The sequence below is a fragment of the Centrocercus urophasianus genome, unplaced genomic scaffold (assembly GCF_019232065.1).
Source record: "Centrocercus urophasianus isolate 14NV4802_14NV808 unplaced genomic scaffold, USGS_Curo_1.0 seq_10, whole genome shotgun sequence".
NCBI lineage: Eukaryota > Metazoa > Chordata > Aves > Galliformes > Phasianidae > Centrocercus > Centrocercus urophasianus.
The window spans coordinates 19383947-19411874 of record NW_024884142.1 but is presented as its reverse complement, the minus strand read 5'-3'; the positions used below and the strand labels follow the sequence as shown (position 1 = coordinate 19411874).

The following is a 27928-nucleotide window of genomic DNA, read 5'->3' as shown; positions in this document are numbered from 1 at the left end:
CTTATTATGCCACACTCGTCCCAAATAAAAATAATAATAATAAAAGCAAAACAGAAAATATAAAATTAGAGATGAAAATGCGTGATAAAAACTTTTGAACTTTATTGCATCTTCTAGCAGTGGTCTGTAATAGTTTTTCACTACTGATAACATGCATATACTGGAACATCTTCCTCTTCTATTCTTTTAACTTGAATATTTGAAATTAAAATTTAATGCATGCAAATAAAGTAGTTTGCTACACTGTTCAAAGGTGCTCAAAAGAAAAAAGAATGGATATTTTCAAATGTGTTTTGTTGATTATATTGCATTTTATTACTTTATTTTGTAATGAACTAATGAAAATAGCTTTCTGTTATTCATTGCAGACGTAGCCCTGTTTTTTCCATCCTTCAATGGGAATTCTTATTTGGAACTTCCTTCTCTAACATCTGTATCTCAGATGAGGACTGCATCTGGGCAGGAAACAAGCAATCTGACAACTCTGTACTTGACAGTGAAAACAACTGCTCCAAGTGGCACTATTCTTTACAGTGAGTACCAATGACACTTGAAGCTAAGGATTAGTTATAGCTACTTTCAGTTCTTATAAACTTCAGTGTAGATCAGCTGGCATGTTCTATTCAGCAGCAAAATTAGTCATTAAAATGCAGCAGAAGCCTATTGGTATTCTAATGCATGACACACTACAAAATTTGAACCACAGTTTTTTGTTTTTCTGGAAAGTTCTTTCATATATGACTCATTAAGCAAAGCGTAACTGATAACTGAAATGCTGCTTTCTGACAAGGAAGCATTTGATTTCAGTAATAAATGTCACAAATCTAAAATATAAATGAAGGCGTTTCTACCAATTCATTACAGAGGAACAACTTCTGTAATACTTCTATTGAAATCCATTTGTTATAATGATTTTAATTACAAAGTTTTTTGCATTGCAGAACTATCATAAGTTTTGCAAATTTTCCATATTTTTGTGATTTCATAATTCAGATTTTCAGGGTTTTTTTTCGTGGTGTCCTGAGAGAATACTTGCAGACTTGGAAGTACGTATGCTAATATTACAAGTGTTGTTTCTTGCCAATGTATTTAATTCCTCAGAATATGATGTTAACTTCTGTCATAGCATGCTTTTCACTAGTTGGTTCCCCTATTAAATATTTCATTATATATTGTAGCTTGTAATTTTTATTCAAATGCAAAGTGTGGATGCTGAAGTGGTTCCTGAGTACAGGAAAAGCTAGAAAAAATATTTGTGAAGTCTTTCTCACAGATACCGTATTTCTCTGCCAAGACAAATCAGCAGGAGTATTCTCTCTTCACTGAAGCTAGTTTGTCTGAAGAACGAATCATGTTGATATTTATTAATTTTTTTGTAGTTTTTATATTCACCTAGAAGTTATACATATGAAATCATCTGCACAATGTATTTATTTATAAGGCAGAGTTTAAGATAGTATAAACTTTATGGCATTATTTAGTTATGCTTTTTATTATGATCTGTATAACATTCTCTTTAGATGTACAAAAAAAAAATGTAGTTTCCAACTGAATTTTTATGTTTACTAAAGCTCAAAGTGCAGCCTCAAGTTGTTGCATGGTGATATAGCCAGGCTATTGATGTGTATGTGTAAGATATATGCCTGCAGAATTTGCTAATGGTCCTGGATAATTGATAACGTAGCAGTTGTTTTTTTTTTTAAGGGTTTTAAGTTAGTTTTTTCAATTTCAAGAGGCATGTAAGGAATTCAGTGGAAGTAATTTGAATATTTTCATCATTTAATGATTTTGTTTGCCTCATTACTGCAAAACTGCAAGGCAAAGTTAAAATAAAGGCATATAGGCAGACTGAAAGGAGCAGTCCTTGAGAGTAGCCCTGCGGAGAATGACCTGAGAGTCCTGGTGGATGAAAAACTTCACATGAGCCAGCAGTGTGCTCTTGCAGCTTGGAAAGCAAATGGTATCCTGGGCCCCATCAGAAGAGGGGTGGCCAGCAGGGACAGGGAGGTGATTGCCCCCCTCTACTCTGCCCTTGTGAGGCCCCATCTGGAGTACTGTGTCCAGGTCTGGAACCCCCAGTACAAGAAAGACAGGGAGCTGTTGGAGAGGGTCCAGAGGAGGGCCACAAAGATGGTCAGAGGGCTGGAGAACCTGCCCTATGAAGACAGGTTTAGGATCTGGGCTTTTTCAGCCTGGAGAGAAGGAGGCTGTGGGGTGACCTCATTGCAGCCTTCCAATACCTAAAGGGAGCCTACAGACAGGAGCAGGACAAGGGGAAATGGGTTTAAGTTGAAGGTGGGAAGATTTAGTTTGCATGTCAGGGGGAAGTTCTTTACTACGAGAATGGTGAGGTGCTGGAACAGCTGCCCTGAGATGTTATGGATTCCCCATCCCTGGAGGCGTTTAAAGCCAGGCTGGATGGGGCCCTGGGCAACCTGATCTAGTATTAAATATGGAGGTTGGTAACCCTGCCTGTGACTTGGGGTTGGTGATCCCTGAGATTCCTTCCAACCCAGACCATTCTGTGATTCTGTGACAAAGCTTGTTAACTACACGTAAACCTCAATTATAAGCATGTCTATTAAAATCCAATTTAGAAGTTTCTCTGCTAGTCTTTGGAGGAAGCAGGATTGTCTGAAAGCTTAAGTAAATATACTGTGCTCCTATAAACAGTGCCCAGTTTGCTTCTATCACTACTTGATGGAAAACATACTGATTTGAAAGTAGGAAATGTATGACGTTTGGGAGAGATGGTTGTTGGTGTAGCTTTTAAGCAAGACTTCCATTACTGAATGTTGTTTCCCTGGTTTACTACACAAATATTTTAAACATGCTAAATGTGCATGTTTAAATTCGCAACATCAGAATTTCCACAAAGTTGGAAACTGTTTCAGAATGTATGTTTTCCCTTTATTGAAAATTGACATAAGATGCTTGCTTCTCTGTTGCATTTCATATGAAAATTACACAAAGATGAACAGTACTTTTTGTATCCATCCAGCTACACAAAGCAGAGCTTCAAAATAAACTGGTAAGCAGGTGTTCCACCTGCCATCATTTAAAACAAAATGCTGTGAAACATCTGAGTATATTAAACTTGATAATTTGTCTGGAGATAACTGGTTTTTCTTTTAGATTTTTCCAATTGTCAGGTAAGAGCTAGCATGTCCTCGGAATTAATGGGCTCCCTTAGAGGAGGGCTGAGAGACAGGGTGTTATATTCTGCCTTCATGCTATGATTTAAATCTATGCGGGCTGTGGAATTTGTTTTGTTCTTTGTAGTATTTCAAATCATTTTTGAGAAATGTAAAAATTGTCACGTTTTGCATGCTTAATCCTGACCAATCATTATGGTAAGATAGGTAATAAAATCTGCAAGTATTTCATTTGCATCAACTGTATTTGAGTATTTTGGCTAGATGCTACTTGAAAATTTAAATATACTGGTAACGTCGGTCAAAGCATGCAAACTACTTCAGGACTACGTATTCGGAGTTTAGATACAACTGAAATGGTGCTGGGGAAAGAACAAAAGGTTTGGAGACCTTCTTTGTGTTTTCATAAGGGAGGCACCACAGTGAATATAGTTGATAGCTGTATTACACTCCTTAATTTCAGTCCTTGTATTCCAGTAAATCTCCTTCTACCACTGTTTTTATCCAGAGAAATATACTGAATTAACAAAAGTGAAGTTCTCTGGAATTTTTTTTTCTTGCGGCCATCTTAGGGAGTTAACATATGTTTCCCCTTCTTCTCAGCAGTCTCAGTGTTTGCTCATTTTACAATCTCTACATTCCTTTCTGCATTTCCAATCCTCTCATCTTTCGCCTATTCCTGTCTAGCAGTCTGTTGAAACTTCTGCCACTGGACATCCTCAATATCTCTCCGAGGGAAGGAGCAGTCTTTCCTGTTTTATATGTAGCACTAACCACGAAACAAGCATGTCAAACTTAGAGTTTGTCACTCCAGAAGAATTATGTAGATCTTGTGCCTTTATATGAAGTTTGGAAATACTATTCCCAAGAGATAAACACACAAAAATTTGGATGGTGTGGACTCTATGTTTTTTTTATTTGAGAAACTGCTATTTTTTTTTAATCTTTTAAAACTATTTATGATGTTTTTTTGTTAGCATTTACTCTGGTAAATATGTTTAAGACTGATATTTTTTCATGGCTACCTTAAAATTATGTTTCCAAACATAGTGTTCCATTTTGTTAGAATCTGTGACTATTCCTTAAAACATTCCAGCACCAAAAGTTAAATTAAAAAATAGAAGGCACGTTTTATTAATGTACAGAAGTTACATATGTTAAAATTGTATATTAACAATGCCATTTTTACTTATTTTCCTACGTCCTTACAAAAATATTCCCTTGTTGCATCATGTACACAAGTGCATAAATTTTTCTCCGAAGTAGGTAGAACAATAAGTCATGAAGCTAAAGACAAAAGATTGCAGAGAAGAAGTGCCTTTAGGTATGTCTTTACTTCTTTTTTACTGGCCTCTCAAGTATCTATACTTACTGTCTATTTTTACTTGAGCATTGAAGTCCTTGAAGTTGCCTAGTGATTGCTGTTGTTTTTGTATAACATTGCTTATTAAAATATGCAGATTTGTATTACTCTGTCTGTCTGAAGACCTCATGAAGGAAAACACAGAAGGTAAAGCCTACCATCCTTGTCACATTAATGGAGACTCTAGAGCATATTTCATCTTATCTGAGCAAAGATGTCTAAAATTGCACACATTAATTCCCTCAGAAAGTTTTCTTGAGTTACTGGTAATTGAAATTACATAGTCTAACTGCCTAAGAAAGAAATGTGATCAAAGATTTTTAAAGCTGTTTAGTCCTGACTGAAAGTTTTGAACTCCACCTACTGTAATCTATAATGTGATATACTTCCAACTATATATATACCATAAAGTTACATTGGAGAAAACAGAAAGAATTAATTTCTGCCTTGTAAAAGAATTAAGCCATTCAAAACCCATGTTTATTTGAATTATATCTTCTTAATGCTCTTTATGTAGGATAATTTTTATCTTAGCTTATTTCAAACTGATTGCACAAGACTATTATAGTTCAATTCCATTTTTAGTTTATAGAAGACTTTAATCGGAATTCTCATATTTTTCCTCCATGGAATTCCTCCTAGCTAGAGGGCACCATTTTTCAGCATCTACAGAGATTCTTTTTTCCCTTAAGTTTTTTGAAGGTCCTCTTTTCTCTTACCTCCTCTGGCTCAGTATGTGAATGTCTTAAAATACTTTTTGAAGTGTTTCCCTTTTCTAAGATATCACTTTCCTTTTCTTACTAACATACTTTCCTCTCCACTTCCACAGAAATCTGAAGTGTTTGCAATCCAGTTTAACTTTCCAGATTCTTGCAAAAAAAAAATTGAAATTAAAAAGGGCTTTAACTTCAGACAGTTGAAATGTTTTGTCTAACAATGTGACATGAATTATTAGTCTTAAGATAGAAGATGTTCTCCTTTCAAATACTGTACTCATCATGAGTCTAACCAAATAGGTATTCAGCTGTCAGTTCCTGCTTTCCATGTGAAACTGATAATGCAGTGTTTCTGAGGTGTTTATGGAGATTTTGTTGGGGCCATATTTGACCATTTCACATCCTTTAGAACATTTTGCTTTGCACATTCTAGAAAGGTAAAGTGTTATTATTGGAAAACCAGCTATTTCTTTGCTTTCTATTTATGCATATCTGATACCTCTATGGTCTATGTCATAACTGTCTTCCTGTCACTTTGTGCATGCAGACAGGGAGGATCAGGATGCAGTGCTGTGATTTTAATTTCATCCTGGCACTGAGCTGAAACAGCTCTAGGAAAATGGACTTATTTTTATGTGATTTCTCATAGTTTTCTTATCAGCTTTTTCTCCAAAACTTTCTGGTAATTTGCATTCCTGTTCATCTTGCTATTCTACAAACAGGGCTTTACCTGACCCTGAACATTCCCCTCTTCAGTGATCATTAGGCTTTATTCTAAGGTTAGGTTTCACTAAGATTTAAGAAAAAAAAGAAAATCTGGATCTTATTCTGCCTGTTTAACACAAACATACAAAGTAGAAGAGAACTATATATTTTTTAGAACTCAGTTTAACACTAAGTACATCATTGCTTTACATTCCTACCGTCCTCCTCAGGTTCTTTTTCCTTTTCTATAGCACCTTTGTTTTTCCTTTTTTCTTTTTTTGTCCTCCCCAGTTATTTGAATCTCCATATCAATATCCTTATTTAATTTTGCAAGAATGTAAAATACAATGTTGTGTTATTGTGCAAAAGAAAATTCTCCAGTATTTTGTGTATTAGCATTCAGTACATTTAGAAAGAGCAATGGATCCTATACAGACTACCCAGAGCTTTGTAATCTATTATTTCTCTATGCAAGCACCAAGCTCTTCTGTAGTTCTGTCAGATAAACATAATACCCTTCATTTCATATGCTTCTTCTGTTCTTCCTTCATCCCTGTTTTTTGCACCTTGTTCCGTGTTTCTTCTTGCCTTCTAACAACTTCAAAAGAAAAGCTGCAGTTGTCAGTTGTGCTCTTTCAGAAGCAGTACAACTCCTGCTTGTGCTGCTGCTTTTTTGAAGCTGTGCTACCATCAAACAGCTGAGAAATGAAATGCCAGCAGAAAGTCCTCTTGAGGCTAGTGCACTCACTAGATACATGAGCTATGAAATTATAAAAAAAGTTAAATGTTTCTAATGTTTTCATATTTTTAATACAGCAATGTTAGCAGCAGCTTCATGATTAAGTTTGCAATTAATTTAAAATTTACCAGGCAAAAACCTCTTTGACAAAAACTTTTTAAAAATAGGAAGAAAATCACATTGATCTGCTTGTTTCAGGTGTATTTTACTAGAAAATAATTACAAACTCTTACTTCTTAGTTACTCTGCTTTTATATAATTCTTTGTACAGACATACCAGATTTTACCAGGTTAGATTAATTTCTTGGTCAAATAATTCATAAATATTTACATACTGTACTAACTTTTTTAATAATGGTGATGTCTTTAACTATTTTGAGAAAGTATTTGTCATATAAATGGACTAAAAATATTGTGATACTCTTTGCAGTTTACCTCTTCTTTTCATAATCAGCAGGATGAGAGGAGATTTCTCTTTTTATGTGTCAGGTGAACAGGCTTGAAAATAGAATTATTGTATTTGTCCTGATAAAAATTAACCATAATTAGAGAAATATTTCTTTATTGGACACAGTATACATTCTTATTTTTTTCTACCTATATTGATTACATATTGTTTTCACGATTCAATTTCATCAGTGTATCTAAACAAATCGTATTATATAACCACAAAGGGAAATAAAATGCAAATTGTCATTGAGAAAATAAAGCCTGATACATTTATCAATTATTATTTCATCATTTTCATTTTTAATAATGCTTTTTGCAACCCTTCAAAGGCAGACTGTTCAACTTCTATTCTGTATGGTGTTTTCTAAGTTCTGACTGTTGGATTTACAGTATCAGAGCCCATGTTCATAGAATTCTTTTAGGACACGAGCTCCTTTTTCTTAAGTTGTGCTCATAAATTATGTTACTGCACTCATGAAAGCATTGTCCTCCAGATCTACTCACACTCTACTTATGAAAGTAAAGATAGGCCTTTCAGGAAATTCAGTCACATTCTGTTATCTTAGATTGGCATTCTCAAGCAGAGCATTTCACAGTATCCTTCCTCAGTGACAAGATAAGTTCTTGCCTCATAAATCCCACCCTATAGCTCACAGGGACTTGAAGTTCTAGACAGGCAACCATTTGAGATCAGTGGCCACTTGCTTGCCACTGTAGTAAAGCATGAAACCAGCCTTACAGCTTTGCAGTTTCCTGTGGAAGAATATTTGCTGAGATATGGTTTCTTCAACTTGATTTCCTCACAGATTTCCTCACATAACTTTAACTAAGGTCAAGATAATTAAACGCTAGTATGCAAAAACATTTTTTACTCAAATGGCTCCTGATTTCTGTGTCTTTATGTTCCTGTTACCCTTGTTTTTTTCCTTCTTCATTAAGCCTCAGGCAACTTCTCACCTTACAAGGAAGGAATATATATATACCAAATGTCTGTATATATTCCTACTTTGTATTCCTCTACCCAGCATACTGGGTGACACGTTCTTTTATATTAGCAGATCAAAATTCTTGAGAGGGACACTGCCTCTTCATGTTCACTGTAGAAAAATTTAAAGGACTGTCCTCCAAAGGCACTACCTGGCAGATACGTAAGAATGCTATCAAACTAATATACCTGTAAGCACGACCACAGGAGCTCCCTAAAGTAAAGCTCAAGAAGTAATTAATACTCACCAGTGTTTCAAGGAGCACTGTACTCCTGGAAACCTCTCCCAGGTTTTTTTTTACTTTCCTAGTATCAGAAAGGACCTTTTTCCAGGTTTTCACTAGTGCGTAATGTGAATGAATAAATGTAGACACTAAGAAAATAACCTACTTATCTGTAACTTTCTTTCAAGACACATTGTCAATACATATTCGGAATATATTCATATTCTTTCTACCTGAATTCAATATAACTTTCAGGTGCATATATTGTTGAGACTGGGAAATGCCTGGCACAGCATGTGTGAGAAGGGAGAAGAGGATAAGGAAACAAATGATGCAGGATATGCATGTATCAGTTATGCTACCATTAAAAGCCAGTGACCTTTTTAACAGTGACAGTGCAGAACATCTTAAAGGATTATTATAAAAGGACTGTAGAGGGAAATCATAAAAATCAAAGGCATATAATCCAGTTGAATTTTTGTAGCTTTCTGAATTATTTATATATTCAGAATACAGAAACACGTCTAAACATAGTTTCTAATTCTAGTTATCAGGTTGTCAGGTGCCTTTCTAGCTTCTGTTTCTTGCTCTAGGTCTTGCTCCTTTTTATTTTTATTCTCCTTTTCTTAATATGCAGCTTCTAAACAGGCTCCTAGCTTCCTGCAGATAACTCTTTTCCATTTCCCATCTTTTGTACAGCCCTTAATTACCTCTAGATGCCCTTCATTGTTGTCTCAGTTATGCCAATTGTCACAAGCCCACTCTTCTGAAAAGCTGGAAAATTCCATGCTCTGTAAATAGTTGTTGTTTAGCAAGCTCTTAGTCTCTTAGCAAGGATCTGTTACTGCAAGGAATCTCTCAGTGTCAAAGAGTGAGGGATCTCTGCAGCAAGTATTAACCCTGAGAGGCATCTGTACTTAAAGAGGTTGTATAGCTCACTGCTGTGCGGGAGAGCTCAGCAAGCTCTGGGCTGTTTCCTATTTATGGGTTAAAATTACTGATTCATAGTCATATTTTCTGGTGCATATTTAAGCCGTCTACTGTTGAGCAAGATGTCTAGCTGCCAGTTTTTCCAGCACTCAGCCTGAGCCAGTATTGTGGTGTCTGTCTGCCTGAGCAAGGCAAAAGCCAGACTGAAGAGAGGGGATTGCACATTCTTGCACCCCACCCCACCCCAAGGACCTCCTACTCAGCCACTGGAGACCTTGCCTGATCTGGCAGCTGATGCTGAGATCCCAGCTCACTGCAGTGAGTGCTGAGGTCCAATACGCCTGAATGCCTACACCCCTTTTCTGACTCCTAATGCTGATGCCTCAAAGCAGTTGGCTCTTAATCCTTGTAGCACTCATGTGGAATTAGAGAGTTTACACAAAGGGATAGCTGGGAAAGGATTTGGTAAGAAGGCAGGAGGACAAACTGTGCTGGTCAAGCACAGGGCCCAGTCAGACAAGCTAATGGACCCCACTTTGCATGTGATCCTTTCCTTTCCAGTTTCCTTCCAGTATGTTACCCTACTGCTTGGCATAGTTCCACTAACATGCCCTTTCCCCAGTATTTGGGACCCCAGATCTGCATCCTGAGGGATTGCAAGTCCAGTTTGACACTCTTTGAAGTGATGATTGAGGTTTCTTGGTAGTCTACTAATTAACATGACTGACAAGATGGTTTCTTATTATTGTGTATTTTACTGTATGTTTGTCAGGTGTGTGCTATGTTTATGACTCATCACATTTTGGCAGGGTCCTCAGTCAGATAATATTACCAAAATAAGCATTTTCACATTCCTCTTATCTCTGTAAATCAGCATTACTGAACAGGTTTGAATCTTGCTTTTTTTTTCCATTTGTGTGTGTGTTTGCTTTTCACTTTTTCCTTATCATCCCATTTGACAAGATTGCTGAACAGATAACCTTAAAAAAAGCATATGTTCTTCCCTTCCACTTACCCTCATAAAAAGTTTATTTGGACCATGTATGTGGTGGTTTTTATTTCAACTCAGCTACAGATAGTGAGTGGGTGATGTGCTCCAGACCAGAAGGAAAATGGAAATAACTAGAAATTAATGAAGTTAGGTACCTGTGATACTGAAAGAGATTCCAGTCTGTATCTATATCTATGGGAGTAATGCTTTTTTTTTTTTTTCTCGTTGATTTTTATGGTAAATATTGAGAGAAGAATACTTTCCCAATGCATTTTCATGGGCTTTCCATTTATTAATGAGACAAGAGAAATAATAGGATAGCAAAGGTATTGAAACCTTTCCAGTTATGTGGGATATTTTTCATATAAATTCCTAGCAAATCTAAGAAATTAAGGCATTTTTAAATGAAAATTAGATAAATTGGATTATTCAGGATTTTAAAGAAGCTGAAATCTAAACAACTGTGTTTTTATTGCAGTAATCCCTTGTGATAGAATTTCACTTTAGAAGGATTTTTTTTAATAAATTGCCTTTTTTAAATAGCAGAAATACAGAAAGCTGTTATATCGCTTTAAATGTAGTGACCCTCTGTGACTTCCTGCTCTCACACTTTGCAATGTTAAAAGGTTTCTTTCTATATGAAAATGTATTACTAAGATAGTTCATTTTCAATTTTGATGTACTCTTTGATTTTGAGACTTCGTAAGAAAAAAATATACATTTTTTGTTTGCTTAGGTTTGCAGAACTTAATGGAGATGTATAGCTGAGATACTGCATATTGCACTTACTTTTTATTTTTTAATTACCTTACTAGACTAAGAGCAAAATATGAACTTGATCATTAAGAAAATAACTACGTGGAGATTAATCATGGTATTCAAGATATGGCTTAATTGTAACACGTTTTTCTCTAGTCTGCAAATGATGTATTTGAGTTATAGTAAGACAACCTAAGACATTAGGATTCTGGAAGAAGAAAATAGTAATCTTATGCTCAAATGCAGTTAATTCAGTTTTATGACCTAGCTGTTCAGTCATTTCTTCTTCAGTTAAATATGGTAAAATATAGCACAAAAAACGTAAAAACATTTTAACAGTTTGTCTTAGAGGGGAATAAAAATCCTAAGCAGGAGCTGTGTTTTACTTTCTATGGCAAGGAACTACAGTTAAATTCAAAGGGCAAATTTGTAAAAAAAAAAAAACACATAAGGCATAGGAGTATACATGAAAAATAAAAACAAAAATTGCATCTGTGTCAGGGTACCAAAAGGTTCTGTGCTTTCAGAAGTCTGATTATCTGTTTTTGTTTTCAAAGGTAGTGAAAAGAATTTTGGAGATCATTTTCTTCACTTGTATCTTGTGGAAGGAAGACCAACAGTTCGATTCAGTTGCGGAAACTCTCAGAACATTCTGACTGTATCTGTCAATCAATCCATTAGCAAAGGGATATTCATGCCTATCACAATAAGGTAAGAACTTAATACTGTGTTACACTGAAGAGATTTAGTCTCCTTATATATTGAGTAAAAAAGTGTACATTTTTGTTCGTTTGTTTGTTTTGTTTTTTGGTTTTTGTTTGTTTCTTTTTTTTTTAAGGGAAAAAAAGATGGAAAACAAAACCTTATGTATTTTTGGAAATATTTCTCATAATATAGCGTCCTTGAGTTAAGATGCCTTGTAGTTCACATATATTACTTCAGTTTTTCAAACTCCAGACAGAAAAAATAAGTCAGTTTAAATAGTTTTTATTAAAACAAAAAAAGAGGGCAACAAAAACGCAGAACTGGTGGGATATGTGAACTTGTTATCGTGAAACTCATACATCAATATCTGGTTTGATGTCAGTGGCTGCGATTCTTAGTGAATTCTCAGTGTGTTCATCAGAGATCTTTGATGAAATATTATCTGTCTTTCATCCTTGAAAATAGTTGTTCACAAATGTACAAACTCTCAAATGGTGACAGGAGAAAGGTGTGATTGTAAAGTAACAATTTGTCTTTCTCCAGTAAGATAGTGCTTATAAAAGTAGAGAGACAGGGTCACATTTTTGGGATGAATGTCTGATTGCAATTCTGTACGCCCCATTTGAAAATTCCAGGTAACATATTTATGTCAACTGAAAATGAAGTTGCAGATATGCCAAAAAAATGATGTGTTTGTTTTTTGGGGGGTTTTTTTTCTTTTCCAATTTTAAAACTTCTTCTCAAATTCCTTTATCAAAATGGAATGCAAGACTGCATATTTTTTGCTGTCCGCAGGACTGTGTTTAGCCAGCGAATTAAAATGCATGAAATTATTTGCTATAACTAGAGCTATCACTTCACTGCTCCCTCCCCATGCCCTGGTTCCAGGTCAGGCAGCATTAGTAGTGCACTGACATTTGGCTGTTGCTGAGCCTTGAATGCTCCCAGGGCCTAGCTGGGCCACTTGGCAGAGGGGGCCAAGAGATGCTGGGCAGGGGCATGGATGTATTGCCAACCAGGCTGGGCCACATGCAGCCCATGGGTTGGATGTACGTGTTCTTATCTATTCTTTCTGTTCTATTTCATTAATTTACTCCTTGAATTAATTAGACTTGTAATCATATTTCTTGTGATATGTATAGGCCTAACACTGGTTAATTTTCACATGAGAAATTAAAAATAGACCAGTGACGTGCGGAATCAAATTCTATAACTACAAAGTAGTTATAAAGCCGGTATGGTTTATTCAGTGCTGTGCAGATACCAGGTGCAAGGGGAATAGATCCACCTAGCTTGCACACCGTCTGGAAAAACTGTGCTACAGATATAGGCTGAACTAATCAATAGTTTTCCTGGAATTTGGTTACATATTCATTATACCCCCGAGAGTTCGTTAGCATGCAGACCCTCCCCTCTTGCGTGTGCGTAGTGGGTCGTGGGATGAAGATTTGTTGTTTTCCTCGCAAAGGCTTCTGACCGTTTTCTCTGCTCTGTTAATCACAGAATCAGAGAATTGTAGGGACTGGAAGGGACCTCTGGAGATCACTGAGTCTAACCCCCCAGCAAAGCAGGCTCCCTACAGTAAATTGCACAGATAGGCACCCGGGTAGATCTTGAATATCTCCAGAGAAGAAGAATCCATGACCTCCTTGAGTAGCCTTTTCCACTGCTCTGTCCCCCTCACTGTGAAGAAGTTCCTTCGCATACTGTTACAGAGCTTTCTGTCCTCAAGTTTATGGCCATTTCCCATTGTCCGGTCCCCACAGACCACTGAAAAGAGGTTGGCCATATCCTTTTGGCTCCCACACTTAAGATACTTACAAAATAATATCCCTAAAAAACTCTTTTACACTCGAGGGATTTCATACGCACAAGTTAGAACAAAGCTAGAAACAAATGATACAGATTTTCTGTTCTGTTAATGATATTTTTAAAATGCTACAGTATGTGAAGTTTACTTTAAAATATTTAAGAATTATGATGTCCATTAAATTTTTCTGATTATTATCATTCCAATATTTATATATTTCACTTTATCATATATTTAAAGTTAAATTGCTGTACCTGAACTGTAAGCATTTATGATATGAGAGAACTCAGTGCAAATTATTTGCATTAAATTTAGTACTAGCTAGGAACATTTTTGTTAGTAGAGGATAATATATGAAGGACGTTGCAAAAATCCCCTTGAAACATTTATAGCAGTGTTCTCAAAATCAGCTTGTTAACATCAAAACATGAAAGTAAAAACATCATGAAGATTTTTGTGTTTGTCTTCAGTAATATTTATGTACTGCGTAAATGTTGCAAAATTCTAGAATGTTGCTTATGCTAGAAGACTTTGTTATTATAGAAGAGATTGGTAGTACTATATGGATATTGGTATATTTGGTATGGGTTTTTTTGTGTGTGTGTGTTGTTATTTTTTATATTCACCCCTTGGTCCTTACCATGTTCTGTTATGAAAAATAGTAAATGTTAGAATTTAAGTAGAAAACCTCATTTCAAAATACAGAGGAATGAAAGGATCTACCATTTAAGAAACCATCACATTTCCTTCTCCTTCTTACACTTCTAAGCCACAGGTTTATTACTTTACTTCTACACTACATTTTAAAGCTTTTTGTTTTGTTTTGTTTTGTTTTTAAAGCCTAGCATTAATGAAACAAAGTCATATAGTATACTCAAACCTAATTGCTACCTGATAGGATATTAATTAATTTGATTTAGGATTTTGATGTAAATGTATACAAAGCTTACAAAGAAAACTATCCCTTCTTTACCCTATGAGCCAGCAGATAAAGACGTTTTTCTCATAGAAAATACTTGGTAGAAGTGTACAGTTCACTTCTAAAAAATGATTTTGTTAGGGCTTTTTTTGTTCTTTAGTTGTGGAGACTAGCCATGTGTGAGGCATTGGTCCACTGATTGCCTGAGCTGTACTGTATTACCTGCAATAGCTATTTCTCTGATTCATAAAATTAGGGCATTAAAATGCTGGATAGCTTTCAAAGTGTAATAATACTTTAGCAACAAAAGCATACATATATCACTGAAAAAAAAACATTAGTTCTAGTTATAGAATTCAAGTTGACACTGAAAAATAAATTATTTCCTCTTTTCTACCCTAAAATTAACATGTATATTTATGGCTTTGCAGTCCATGTTGCAACACTAAATAGTAGTGTCAGTTCAGTTTACACGTTACCTTTGTTTACTGGAATTTACACTGTCTTTAAATAGTTACAGAATAAATAATTTGAAATGCATGATTGTAGACTGTGACTGGCAGGGATTTATATGCATCCGAGTTTATGGGCATGGCCTTCAAAATGACTAGTGATTACTCTTGTGAGTCCTTCTAAAATGTAGAGAGAGCAGTATATCCTTCACCAAGCAGCAGTAAAATTGTAATCCTTCAGCAATCATCCTTAACCTCTGCCAAAGGAAAAAGCAAACTTGACAAGGTGTTTGTGCCTCCCCCCCCCCCCCCAAGGATCTTTTATCATAGGCTATAAAATATGAATTCATGACAAAATTGTTGATTTGTGTTCTCTTACTGGCTGTTGAAGATAGATAACTCTATCTGAATGTTTTACCTGCAAAATTAATCCATTTTTTCACCTGTAATTCAGGAAAGGAAGAGACAAAGACTAGCATAAAAGGCTTTGTTACTGTTTGAAAACACTCCAGTAGGAAAATGATATTTCTGTTAAATTTGACTTTGAATTTCTCCATAAGGTCATATTTGACAGATATTCCAGTTTTAGGTATATCTATGGGATAAAAAGCATAATTCCCAAAAGTTTCTATATCTGTCTTTTTCTCGTTTTCTTTCTAAATCCACTAATTATAGGAAGCTAAGATATCCCCGTGGTTTAATATGTTTTTGTTTAACTATATGATTACTTCCCTTGGATATATTCTTCCCTTTGAAACTTGATGAAGATTTAAATGTGAGTTTAAAATGTTCAGTCTTTTTCTTTATGGTTTGTGAAACAGCAAACGACAGCTTTATGGAAACAACCAATAAAACTCTGCTTACTTTTTTTGCTTTGCCTAAAGAAACTAGAGATTTGTTTCAATCCTGCGTTGTTTTGTTGTTGTTTGTTTGTTTTTTATACTGTTTTTGTTTCTGTTTATTTTAGAGTAAGTTGATGCCTGGTTTTGAAAATGTGTGTTTGTTTTAATTTAATGTTTTTGTAATTTCATAACAGATAGCGTATTCATCTTTTCAGTTAGATCTATGACCACGTAGTTGAGGTGTAGTTTAAATTACTTATATGAATTCGATTATTTGAAGAACATAAGTTCAGGAGCATTTCGTTCCATGTATGGGTTCTGAACTACGTTTGCCTGACACAAGATTTGGTGTAAGTAATCTGTAGTTAAATGATACGGCCAGATTGTGTTTCTTCAATTCATTGATTGATAGAAAGTAATTTTAACAAAGAGGTGCTTGAGATTACCACATTACCAGGATTTTGATTTTTCTAGATAGGGAGATGATTTATTTTTTTTTTTTAATATCTTATCTTCTCTCAGTTATATTTTATTTAGATTATGTTTCCTTCCAAAAGTTTACATCATCTCTGTCTGTGATAGTGAGTGCATACTTGAAGGAGGACACCAGATTCTTTTCTATTTGGAAGACTCTGGGCAAGCACTGATAAAAAATATTGCATGGATAGCATAATACTACTTCATTGTGTTTTACAGGCAGAATTGCCAGAATTTTGTTGTGGGATTTAATGAACATAGAGCCTATCTTCACAGAACTTTATTGTTGTACTGTGTTTAGTACTTTTTCATAAATTTTCCAAGGGAACATATTGAATGAAGTTGCTTCCAATTTTCTGTCACGCTTAAATTAGTACTTGTGGTGTGGATGTCAGGATTTATTCATGGTTGAGAAGGTCACATACAGCAATAAAAACAAAATTTGTAGAATAAATTATTCAGTCAATGCTGTTGAACCAATTCTAGCTTGGACCATGCAAGATAGAAGCATGTTTATTTGATCTTTGCTCTTCAAGAGCAGATGGTACCTTCTAAAAAAGGTGCGAAAGTTCTGAAAGTATTTTTGTATCTCCACATGGTGCATGGCAAGACATAGGGTACTGAGTGTAAGCCACATGATTATCAGTGTCCATGTTTCTACTGACGCTCCCACTTCCTCACTTTCCTCAGGAAACTGTTGTTTGAACTGATCTTATAAAGCTTTTATTACACATTCCTTCTTAAAATGTAATTGCTTTTATAAAGGTTATGTAAATCACCATCCATATGACCTGTTGGCTTGTTTTGAGTCATTGAGTCATACCTGTTTTACTCCATTCCAGAGAGAGTTATGTTCTCATATTGATGCATACTTTTAAGTCATCATTTTGTTAGCATTTAAAGATGCCAGGTCTTCTGCATAATGTGAAATTACTACTGAAAATTACATTAGATCTCTAAAACAAAAAAATGATTAATTTTCTGATGGTTTGCCGTTGTATCCAAGAAATACATATATTTTGAAAAACTGGAAACATCTGAGCAGCTCCTCTTTCAACATCTTTTTATCAGAAGGACTATATGGTATAGCATATATTTGTGATATGTGGAAGGTGGAAGGTGTTTTGCTGTCATGTAATTCAAAGCTCCATATGTAGGTCACTCCAAAAGTAATGCCTCCAATTTATTTCCATGGAAACTACAACCAAAACAAGAAAGCACAACACTATTTTATAGAGCAACTTTACACTTTTTCAACAGTTGCCACCATTAGCTATGCATTTTCAGCATTCATGAACGAAAGCCTACATGCCACACTCGTAAAAATGGGTCCTGGAGGTGAAGACCCACTGTCATTGTCACCACTGCTGAAACACAATACCCACCACCTTACTGTGCTCACATCCTCTCTTTGGTCTCCATGGATGTTCAGCAGTCACCAGTGGATGTCAATGAATGCCATATTTTCTGCATGGAGGAATTCAATTACATGCCTTTTCTTCATATGCACTTTAATTTCAGACACCATTCCATTTTGTCACATGACCCTTCAGCTGCCATCTGTCACACAGCAACAAAAGTTAACTGAACATGATGGGGATGTTCAACATACACTGCCATCCCACCAAAATTCACCTCTGACGTTATGGGCCAACATAATAAATTAGGAGACATTATGGTCAGAGCAACCCTTACAGCACTGAATTCCAGCATTGTTAGTTACGTAAGAATGAGAAATTGGAAGGTGTTAGGCACCTTAAGCCAATTCAATGCAATCATTCCTTCATCATATCTCTGCTTACCAAAATTCTTTGAATATTAGCAGTGGATGCTGTCTGGGAGAGATAAAGAATCACTGGACATATGAATTTGGATTATAATAATAATATAAATATGAATTTATAACTGATGAATAAAAAACTTAGATGTGGCTGTGAAATTGAGTATCTTACATACTGTATATTCTAATTTTGATTTTGAGTCAGCACAAATATTAATCACATCCATGTGGATGTTGTGTTAAATGCATAAAACTATATGCTGTAAAATATCTAACAGATTATAATGAAATTTGAATTAAATTTGGAATTGCTTTCAGGAGGAAAGCCTATTTAACTACATATATTTACTGCATTTTTAATAGAAATTATAAATCATAAGTCAGCATAAATCATAGTGTGACAAGTACCTAGGAATGGCTTTTTATAGATATGGTTTTCCACTAAAATGATCTGCTATTGATGACAGTTTATCAGGCCTTGTGGAAACAGTAATGGGCTCATTTCAATTTATATTGTATATCTGTTTCATTAAAGCATCGTATTTGTCCCTGTAAAGTGGGAAGGTTTGTGCAGTAAGTGCTTATACAGTTTGTGATCTGGTGCACAGTCTTATGGGGAACAGCTGAAAGAACTGGGATTGTTCTGTCTGGAGGCTCAGGGGAGACCATATAGCTCTCAAAAATTACCTGAAGAAGATTGTGGTGAGGTGAGGGCCAGCCTCTCCTCCCTAGTAACTAGAAACAGGACTAGAGGGAATGGCCTCAAGTTGCTCCAGAGGAAATTCAGGTTGGACACTGGGAGAAATGAGAGTGGTCATGTGCTGGAAAAGGCTGCTTTGAGAGGTGTTTGAGTCACACCCTGGAGGTGTTCAAGAAACATTTAGATGTTGTACTGACATGGTTTAGTGGGGAAATATTGGTGGTAGGTTGGACTGGGTGATCTTGGAGATCTTTTCTCCAGCAGAAGAGGGGTGGCCAACAGGGACAAAGAGGTGATTTTCCCTCTCTACTCTGCCCTATTGAGGACCCATCTGGAGTACTGTGTCCAGGTCTGGGGTCCACGTCCAAAGATGTGGAACAGTTGGAGAGGGTCTTGAGGAGGGCCACAAAGATAATCAGAGGCTCGAGCACCTCCCTTACGAAGATAGGCTGAAGGAGTTGGGCTTGGAAAAGAAAAAGCTGTGAGGACACCTCATTCTAGCCTTCCAGTATTTAAAAGGGGATTATAAAAAGGAAGGGAATCAACTTTTTACTTAGACAGTGATAGGACAAGGGAGAATGGTTTTAAGCTCAAGGAGGATGTCATGGTTTTTGTTTTTTGGTTTTCAGTATTCCACATCATAACATCATGTAGTGTACTGGGAGTTAAAGTGTTAATGCTCCAATTCCGGGTACCTGTCCCTGTACCTCGTGGAAGTCATGGGATCTGACCCTTCTGGGTTGGGTGTCTCTTACTGCCTTGTAGGGAGTGTGGGAGGGTACTTTCCTAGCCATACTAAGTTTTTCAGGTTTGACTTTGTCTCAGGAACTCTCTTCTATTTTATTTTAGTCTCTCAATTTCAATTAGATTGTATTACATTGTGTTATCTTGCATTCCGATATCATAGTAAAGTAAGTTTTCCTCCATAGATTGTTGCTGCTGTTTTTCCTTTCTTCCCTTGAGCCCAGCTCCCATCTCTACCTCTTTTTTCCCTTTTCCTTCCCATTTGGTGGGGGTGGGGGGAGCCCAGGGGCCCACTGCCCCCTGTCACGGGCATAGATTGATCTAGTTAACTGTGGCGGAGGGAATGTCTAGATTAGATGTCAGAAGGAAGTTCTTCACAGAGAGAGTGGTGAGGTGCTGTAATAGGCTGCCCAGAGAGACTGTGGATGCCCCATTTCTGGAGGTGTTCAAGACCAGATTGGATGGGTCCCTGGGATATCTCATCTAGTACCAGATCTGAGGTTGGTGGCCCTGCCTGTGGCAGAGGGGTTGGAACTTGGTGATGCTTGAAGTCACTTCCAAGCCAAGCCATTCTATGATTATGTGATTCTATAATTTTTTCAACCTTGGTGATGCTATAATTGTTTGATTCTATGTTCTCTGTAAACTTTAATCCCAGTTCCATCAATCCAATTTTCCTCGCACCTTGAGAAGTTTTTTTTTAATCTTTTACAGTTTTACATAATTCAATCATTTTACATGTTAGTCTCAAAATAGTCTCATAAAACATGCATTACACTAAACAGATGTATATAAATTCTTGTATACTCAACTAAAATTTTATAAATACATTAACAGTAAGAGGAGGACAAAGGAGAATATCCACTCTTTGCTGGATGAGGCTGGGAATGTGACCACTGAGGATAAGGAAAAGGCAGAGGTTCTGAATGCCTTCTTTACGTCTGTCTTTAAAAGTCAGACCAGTTATCCTCAGGATACTCCTCTCTCTGACCTGGTAATCTCGGCTGGGGAGCACACTAACCCCCCTGTGATTCTGAAAGAAACAGTCAGAGACCTACTGCTCCAACTGGACTGCCACAAATCGATGGGGCCAGATGAGATCCACCCGAGAGTGCTGAGGGAACTGGCGGAGGTGATAGCCGAGCCGCTTTCCATCATCTGTCAGCGCTCCTTGTTGACTGGTGAGGTCCCAGAAGACTGGAGGCTTGCCAATGTGACTCCCATTTGTAAGAAAGGTTGTAAGGAGGATCCAGGGAACTACAGGCCTGTTAGCCTGACCTCGGTGCCAGGGAAGGTTATGGAGCAGATTGTCTTGAGGGAGATCATGCGGCATGTGCGGGGTGACCGGGGGATCAGGCCTAGCCAGCATGGGTTTGTGAAGGGCAGGTCCTGTTTGACCAACCTGATCTCCTTCTATGATCTAGTGACCCATCTGGTGGATGAGGGAAAGGCTGTTGATGTGGTCTACCTAGACTTCAGCAAAGCCTTTGACACTGTCTCCCACAGCATTCTCCTGCAGAAGCTGGCAGCCCGAGGCTTGGATGGGTACACTCTTGGCTGGGTAAGGAGCTGGCTGAAGGGCCGGGCACAGAGAGTGGTGGTGAATGGAGTCAAATCCAGCTGGCGACCGGTTGTGAGTGGTGTTCCCCAGGGGTCGGTGCTGGGGCCTGTCCTCTTCAATATCTTTATTGATGACCTCGATGAGGGCATCGAGTGCACCCTCAGTAAATTCGCAGATGACACCAAATTGGCTGGAAGTGTGGATCTGCCTGGGGGTAGCGAGGCCCTACAGAGTGATCTGGACAGGCTGGAGAGCTGGGCTGAAGCCAATAGGATGACTTTCAACAAGGCCAAATGCCGGGTCCTGCACTTCGGCCACAACAACCCCAGGCGACGCTACAGGCTTGGGGCGGTGTGGCTGGAGGACTGCGTAGAGGAAATGGACCTGGGGGTATTGATTGATGCTCGGCTGAACATGAGCCGACAGTGTGCCCAGGTGGCCAAGAAGGCCAATGGCATCCTGGCTTGCATCAGAAACAGTGTTGCAAGCAGGAGCAGAGAGGTGATTGTTCCCCTGTATTCAGCACTGGTGAGGCCGCACCTCGAGTACTGTGTCCAGTTTTGGGCCCCTCACTGCAAGAAAGACTTTGAGGCCCTGGAACGTGTTCAAAGGAGGGCAACAAAGCTGGTGAGGGGTCTGGAACACAGGCCATATGAGGAGAGGCTGAAGGAGCTGGGAATGTTCAGCCTGGAGAAGAGGAGGCTCAGGGGAGACCTCATTGCTCTCTATAACTTCCTGAAGGGAGGTTGTAGTGAGCTGGGGGTCGGCCTCTTCTCTCGTGTCATTAGTGATAGGACCAGAGGGAATGGTTTCAAGCTACAGCAGGGGAGATTCAGGCTGGACATTAGGAAGTATTACTTTTCAGAAAGGGTGGTCAGGCACTGGAACGGACTGCCCAGGGAGGTGGTGGAGTCACCGACCCTGGGGGTGTTCAAGGAAAGGCTGGATGTTGTGTTGAGGGACATGGTTTAGTAGGAGCTATTGGGAATAGGTGAACGGTTGGACTGGGTGATCTTTTAGGTCTTTTCCAACCTTGGTGATTCTATGATTCTATGATTCTATGAAAATTGACCATTTGATGGAACGTGATCAACCACTTAAATTGTTGTTTGTCCTTCTAGCTGAAATAACTCAACTAGGAAGAGTAGATTTTCATTTAGAAGGAAAAGCTTTCTTATTGTTTTCATTTAAGTTTCAAGTTTTGTGCTTAAAAAGAATAGTGTGTTTAGAAATGTGTGTCACTTTTTTAAAACTTTTTTTTTTTTTTTTAATTGCTTTGACGCAGCAACAACATTTAGCATTTCATCAGTGATCTGTCAAAGCCAACAAACCAACTGTTACGGCTATTGAGGCTCATTAACTACTGACACGATGAGCAGATGTTTGAATTCCTTTACCTTCATGGTCTGGATTTGACTGGATATTAAATTATCTGACCTGACAGAATTATCTCAAGAACACAGAAATACAGAAGAGATCATGATGTCCTTTAGCTGCATCGCATAATGATCTAGGATTATGTGCAGTCAGATTTTGAGTTTCTGAAAGAGGTTCCAGTCACTCAACCATCTTTGTAGCCTGCTGCTGAACTAACTCTTGTAAGTCTTACTTGTACTGAAGAGCCCAAAACCTTATATGTCACTCCAGGTGTGGTGTCACCAGTACACAAGATAGGAGAAAAAATGACCTTTGACTTGCTGGTAGTGTTTTTCCTAATGCAACCCAGAATTCTGCTGGCCTTCTTTGCCATGAGGGTGGATTGCTGATGTAGTCACCTTATTGTTCACCGTGGTCCACTTCTTTCTGCCAAGCTCCTTTCCAGCTGATCATTCCCCAGCATGTACTGATGTCTGGCATTTTTCCACCCCAAATATATGACTGTATTTTCTTTATGCCCAGTTCTCCAGTCCACTGAGGTCCCTCTGAACAACAGCACAATGCTTTCGTATATCAACTACCCCTCCCATGTTTGTATCAACAGGGAACTTTCTGAGGATGTCCTCTGTCCCAGTGTTTAGTACAGTAATGGAGAGGTTGAATGATACTGGCCTCAGTACCCAATCAGTACTTTTGTGTGACCATTACCCTCTCAAGCCAGCCATATAGGCTCTCACTCTGCTCTTACTTACCCAAAACTTCAGATTGTTTATGATGATGTCGTGTCCAAAGCCTTTATAAAGTCAAGGTAAACAGTGGTAACCACTCTCCACTCAGCCACCAAGCACCTTCACCTCGTTTTAGAAGATTATTAGATTGGTTAAGCATGATTTTCCCTTTGAAAATCTATATTGACTACTGATCACCTCCTTGTCCTTGAAGTGTTTGGAAATGGTTTCTGGAAGGATTTTCTCTATCACTTTCCCAAAGACAGAAAGAGAGGCTGTTGAGCCTACACTTGCTCTGATCTTCATTCATGTCCTTCTTGAAGATAAATGACATTTGTTTTCTTCCAATCTTTAGGAGCTTCTTCCAGTGGCCTTTCAGAGACACTTAGCAATGACTTCACAGTGACATCAGGCAGCTCCTTCAGCACTTGTCTGAATGTCGCCTTCTGTGAATTTACATATGTCTAGCTTGTTTAAATGCTCTTAGTCACACACCCCAAACCCAACACCATATGGGCTGCTATATATAGAATTCCTTCGACTGACTCTATCCCAGTTGTAACTAGAGTACAGGGTACGTTTTTCTCCAGGGGTATCAGGGGCTGAACATCAGTCTTGCCTGTGAAGACTGAGGCAGAGCAGCACTGAGTATCTCAGCCTTTTCCGGGTTATTTATCGCCACATCACTCACTATTCAGCAGCAAACCAACATATTCCTAAGTCTTCCATTGGCTTCTGATGTTCTTGTAGAATACTTTCTTGTTGTACTTGTGCCACTTGCTATATTCAAGGACAGGTTGGCTTTGGCTTTCCTTGTCGATGCCTAGTCTTCCTCAACCTGTATGAGGACCTTTGAGAGGATTTAAAAAGGACATAGAGGGAATTTAGCAGTATTCCATAGTTGTAGGCAGCACCATCTCATCATCCCTAGGAAAGTCAGGATCTCCTTAGCTATTTGAGGTTCCAGAGTCTGGCAAATCCCTAGGATTTGGGATCCAGCAGTGATTTCATAATGCAAATAGGTTACTGGTGGCCATGCCACCTGGTCTCTCCGTGTAGAAATTTGGTAGGCATTAAATCTGAGAAAGTTTAGTAATCTAATTGTCCTTGTACCTCCTTTGTTTTGGTAGCTATCAGGTCATCCATGTCTTTGAATTTGAGGGTGTACTGCTTAATCCGAACTGGCTGAGCTCCCTGTTTTATTCTGAACACTATTGTTGCTGCATTCTTAGCCCTACCCTGGGTTTCTACTACCCACACCCCAAGATAAGCAGGGGTAGTGATTAATGCTAAAATAAGCAACTATACTAACTGTTCTTCTTTTACCTTAATTTACAATTTTCCTTTAAACTTTCATTCATTTTCCAGTTGTTCTAGTAAATCTTGCCCTAGTAAAGGTTTTGATGAATTTTGGCACGTACAAAAATTTGTGTATGCCTACCTGTTTAGCTATATGAAATTGTAAAGGCTTAAGCAAGTAAGCCTCCTTGCTTTTGGCCAGTGGCTTCCCTTATGGTTACAAATTCATCACTTACTGGAGTTAGAGAAGTATTTAACACCGAATATGTTACTCCAGTATTTACTAAAAATTCCACGCTTTGCTGCAATTCCTTCCCTAGCTTAATTTTCTTCGCCCTTAACTGTTATTGCATCTGTTACCAAATTCAGTGCCGCTTTTTGCACTAGCTGCTCTTATGTTCAATGAGGGCGGAACACTCCTGGATCTTGACAACCCCCCCTCCATTCAGCTCTTCCTGAGAAGATCTCTGGGTCCTAGAGCCCTGCTCTCAGCTCCTTCCCTCCTAAGGCTTCCCGTGCTAACATTGGGATATCAAGTTTCATAGGTCTCTGCAGATAAAGGCTATTCTTGCTTTTTTTGTCCCCATTCGCAAGTAACATTTTGTTTACATTCTGATTACAAGCCACGGGGGGAGGAGCAGCAGCATGGGGATGTGTTCTCCTGCCGGCACTTATCTGCTTTGGCTAGAGCACATCAAAAACATTTCTAACTTGCTGTTCTTCTTTAAACTTTTTGCTGTTTTTTTGTTGTTGTTGTTGTTGTTAGTTTGTTTTTCACAATTCCATTAGTTGTACCCTCAATTCCACTTCCATGTACCATTAACAATTCCACTTCCATATAGCATTAGCATTTACACTTCTGTATACTGTTAACAGTTCCTCTTCTGCATAACATTAACAATTACATTTCTATATATCATTTACATTTACACTTTCATATACCATAAGCATTTAACAATCACAAAGACAGTGACAATAACCAGTACAGTTTATCCTAAGGATTCTTCTTCTCCTCCAAGTTATCAGTGGGAATGGGTCCATGCACCCACGTTTCTCTCAACATGCTTCATGTTTCTCTCAACGTACTCCACGTTTCACTCAATGTCCTTCTGTACAGATTGCTCCACGTTTATCTCAGCATCCGCCACGTTTCTCTCAACATGCTCCACGTTTGTCTCAATGCCTGCCACGTTTATCTCAAAGTCTGCCACGTTTGTCTCAATGTGCTCCTCTACAGGTTGCTTGCATTTCTCTCAACGTGTTCCGCGTTCATCTCAACACGTCCAGACCGGTCAGTCTTCAGGTTAAGTTTCAGGTGCCTGTTCAGGTGCCAGTTGTTGGCATTCAGTTGAATTAGAGAGCTCTCATAGTTTCTTGTAGCATCAGAATAGTTCTACTTCGTTGCGTTCAACATACATCTTATATGCCATTCACTAACAAACGAGAAGTTCCTGTTCCTCTAACAGATCCTCTAATCAGTTAATTGGCCTCAGCTTCTCCCAAACAACAGTGATAAAGGATGAAAGGTTTCTCAATAGTGACAAGATTAACAAAGCATACAGAAGAACCTTCTGTTTGCCCTTAGACACAAAGAGACGCTGTTTGCTCTCTGTCTTACACTCCAGTCTCCCCAGGTTTTACAGTGATAGGGCTACCATAGAGTCTGATAAGCTCTTTGGTGACTCACTCACAGTTGTATCTTCCTTCACATTTCCTAACCTTAACTGTGCAAGATCAGAGATCTACTTAATTCTCTAGATCCCCTGCCTGTGTTTCCATCCCTTGTGCACTTCCTTTTCATATCTGAATTTACTTAGAAGCTCCTTGTTCATCTGTGGAGGACTTCTTTGCTTGATCTTCTACTTGGGTGGACCTTTCTTGAGATCGGAGGTGGTAATGTCTAACAGGTTTCCTGGGTCTTTCCCCTTTCCAGGGTCTTATCTCATTGGATTCTTCTGAGGATTCCTGAAGAGACCAAAATCTATTTACCTAGGTTGATGGCTGTGGTCTTGCTTTTTTACCTGTTCACTTCTCTTTATGTTTCTGGTTTCTATCATCTCGAGTTCAAGGCGGCTGAAACTGCTTCCTACTTTCACATCCTCAACCAGTTCTTCCTTGTTTGTATTAGGTCCAGCAAAGCACTTGCTGTTTTTGGTTCCTTCATCATGAAGTTGTAATGAATGTACTCTAGAAATCTTATAGGTTGCTTGAGCCCTGCTGCATTGTCATTTCCATAGATAACAGCATGGTTAACACCTTCTGATTCTAGTTCAAAAATTCTTGCTTCTCAAAAACTTTTGCTTCTCTGACTTAACTGGATCTTGACCAGTCTGATTGCTTCGGTCTATTATGTAAGCACTAGAGGTCTCTTCACAGTTGATGATTTATGTCTCTTTAACAGGGACAAAGCCTAATAGAATAGTAAATACTGTCTAAATGCAGTCTTAGTAGTTCCATAGAGTACAAGAAAACTTAAGAATTCTTATATTCCACCATCTTTTTTTTTTTTTTTTTTTAAACATCTTCAGCATATGTAATTTATTGTGGGTTTTTTTGTTTGTTTGTTTGTTTGTTTTTTTGTGGCAGCTGTCTTAATGGGAGGGGAAAAGTGCTGTGTGCTTTGGCTGTTTTTTTTTTCTTCCTTTAACAATGCAATTTTCAAGAATATAATTACAGTTTTGTTCTGATATTTATAACTCCTAGCTGAGTAGGTTTATTCTCACATGAAATAATTTCCATCATTAACTGATTTTGGATGGTTTATTCCTAAATGACTCATCACAGATTAGCTCATGGTACATAGGGGAATGGCACTTTCATCTTCCCCTTCGTAGTATATCATTCTACTTAATCTCAGATCCTTTCCTGCATGATTGATATCAACTTTGTTTTCTTATATGCAGGTTAGGAAGCTGCAGTAAATGCCATTGTAGTACCTGCAATGATGTGTAGTCTAGAATGAAAACCAACTGATTTAATCATTTCCGTTGCTAGATGTATTTCATTCAGACTCTTTTAAATACATTTATATCAACATAAAGCTTTAAGTACGAGCTATTGCAGTAGTACAGCAGTACTGAGTAGCCTAGTACAAATTCTTTGCTGCCTTTCCTAAACTCACAGGCATTCAGAACTCTTACAGTTGTGGTGGGCAGCAGTGTGCATTATGAACTTTCAGGCATAGATAGAATACTGTGGCCTACCTGGAACAATACAGGAAAGACAGGAAAAGTATTATTACCAGATTTCTTCATATAAAATCATAGAATCGCTCAGTTTGGAAAAGACCTTTAATATCATCAAGTCCAACCACAAAAATAAAGATATTGAAGAAATATGAGACTGTTGATTAATTTTGTGAGAAATATTCTCTTGAGTGGGATTCATTTCATCTAACTTTATCTGCTTTCAAGTTTGGTATCTAGCCTAAATTGGTTTATCTGTATGTGGATTTACAACAAAAAATAAAAACTAATACAATACTCTTGACTGTAATTGCTTGCCATGTTGTTTGCCA

General features: G+C 37.8%; 1 protein-coding gene across 1 annotated transcript in view; it reads left to right on the top strand.

Moving 5' to 3' along the window:
* Positions 1 to 27928, top strand: part of EYS (eyes shut homolog) — a 660788-nt gene that overhangs the window by 508659 nt on the left and 124201 nt on the right. The window contains exons 30-31 of the mRNA XM_042829470.1: positions 369 to 533; positions 11575 to 11728. Coding sequence (XP_042685404.1) covers positions 369 to 533; positions 11575 to 11728 — 319 coding nt within the window. The remainder of the gene's footprint in view (positions 1 to 368; positions 534 to 11574; positions 11729 to 27928) is intronic.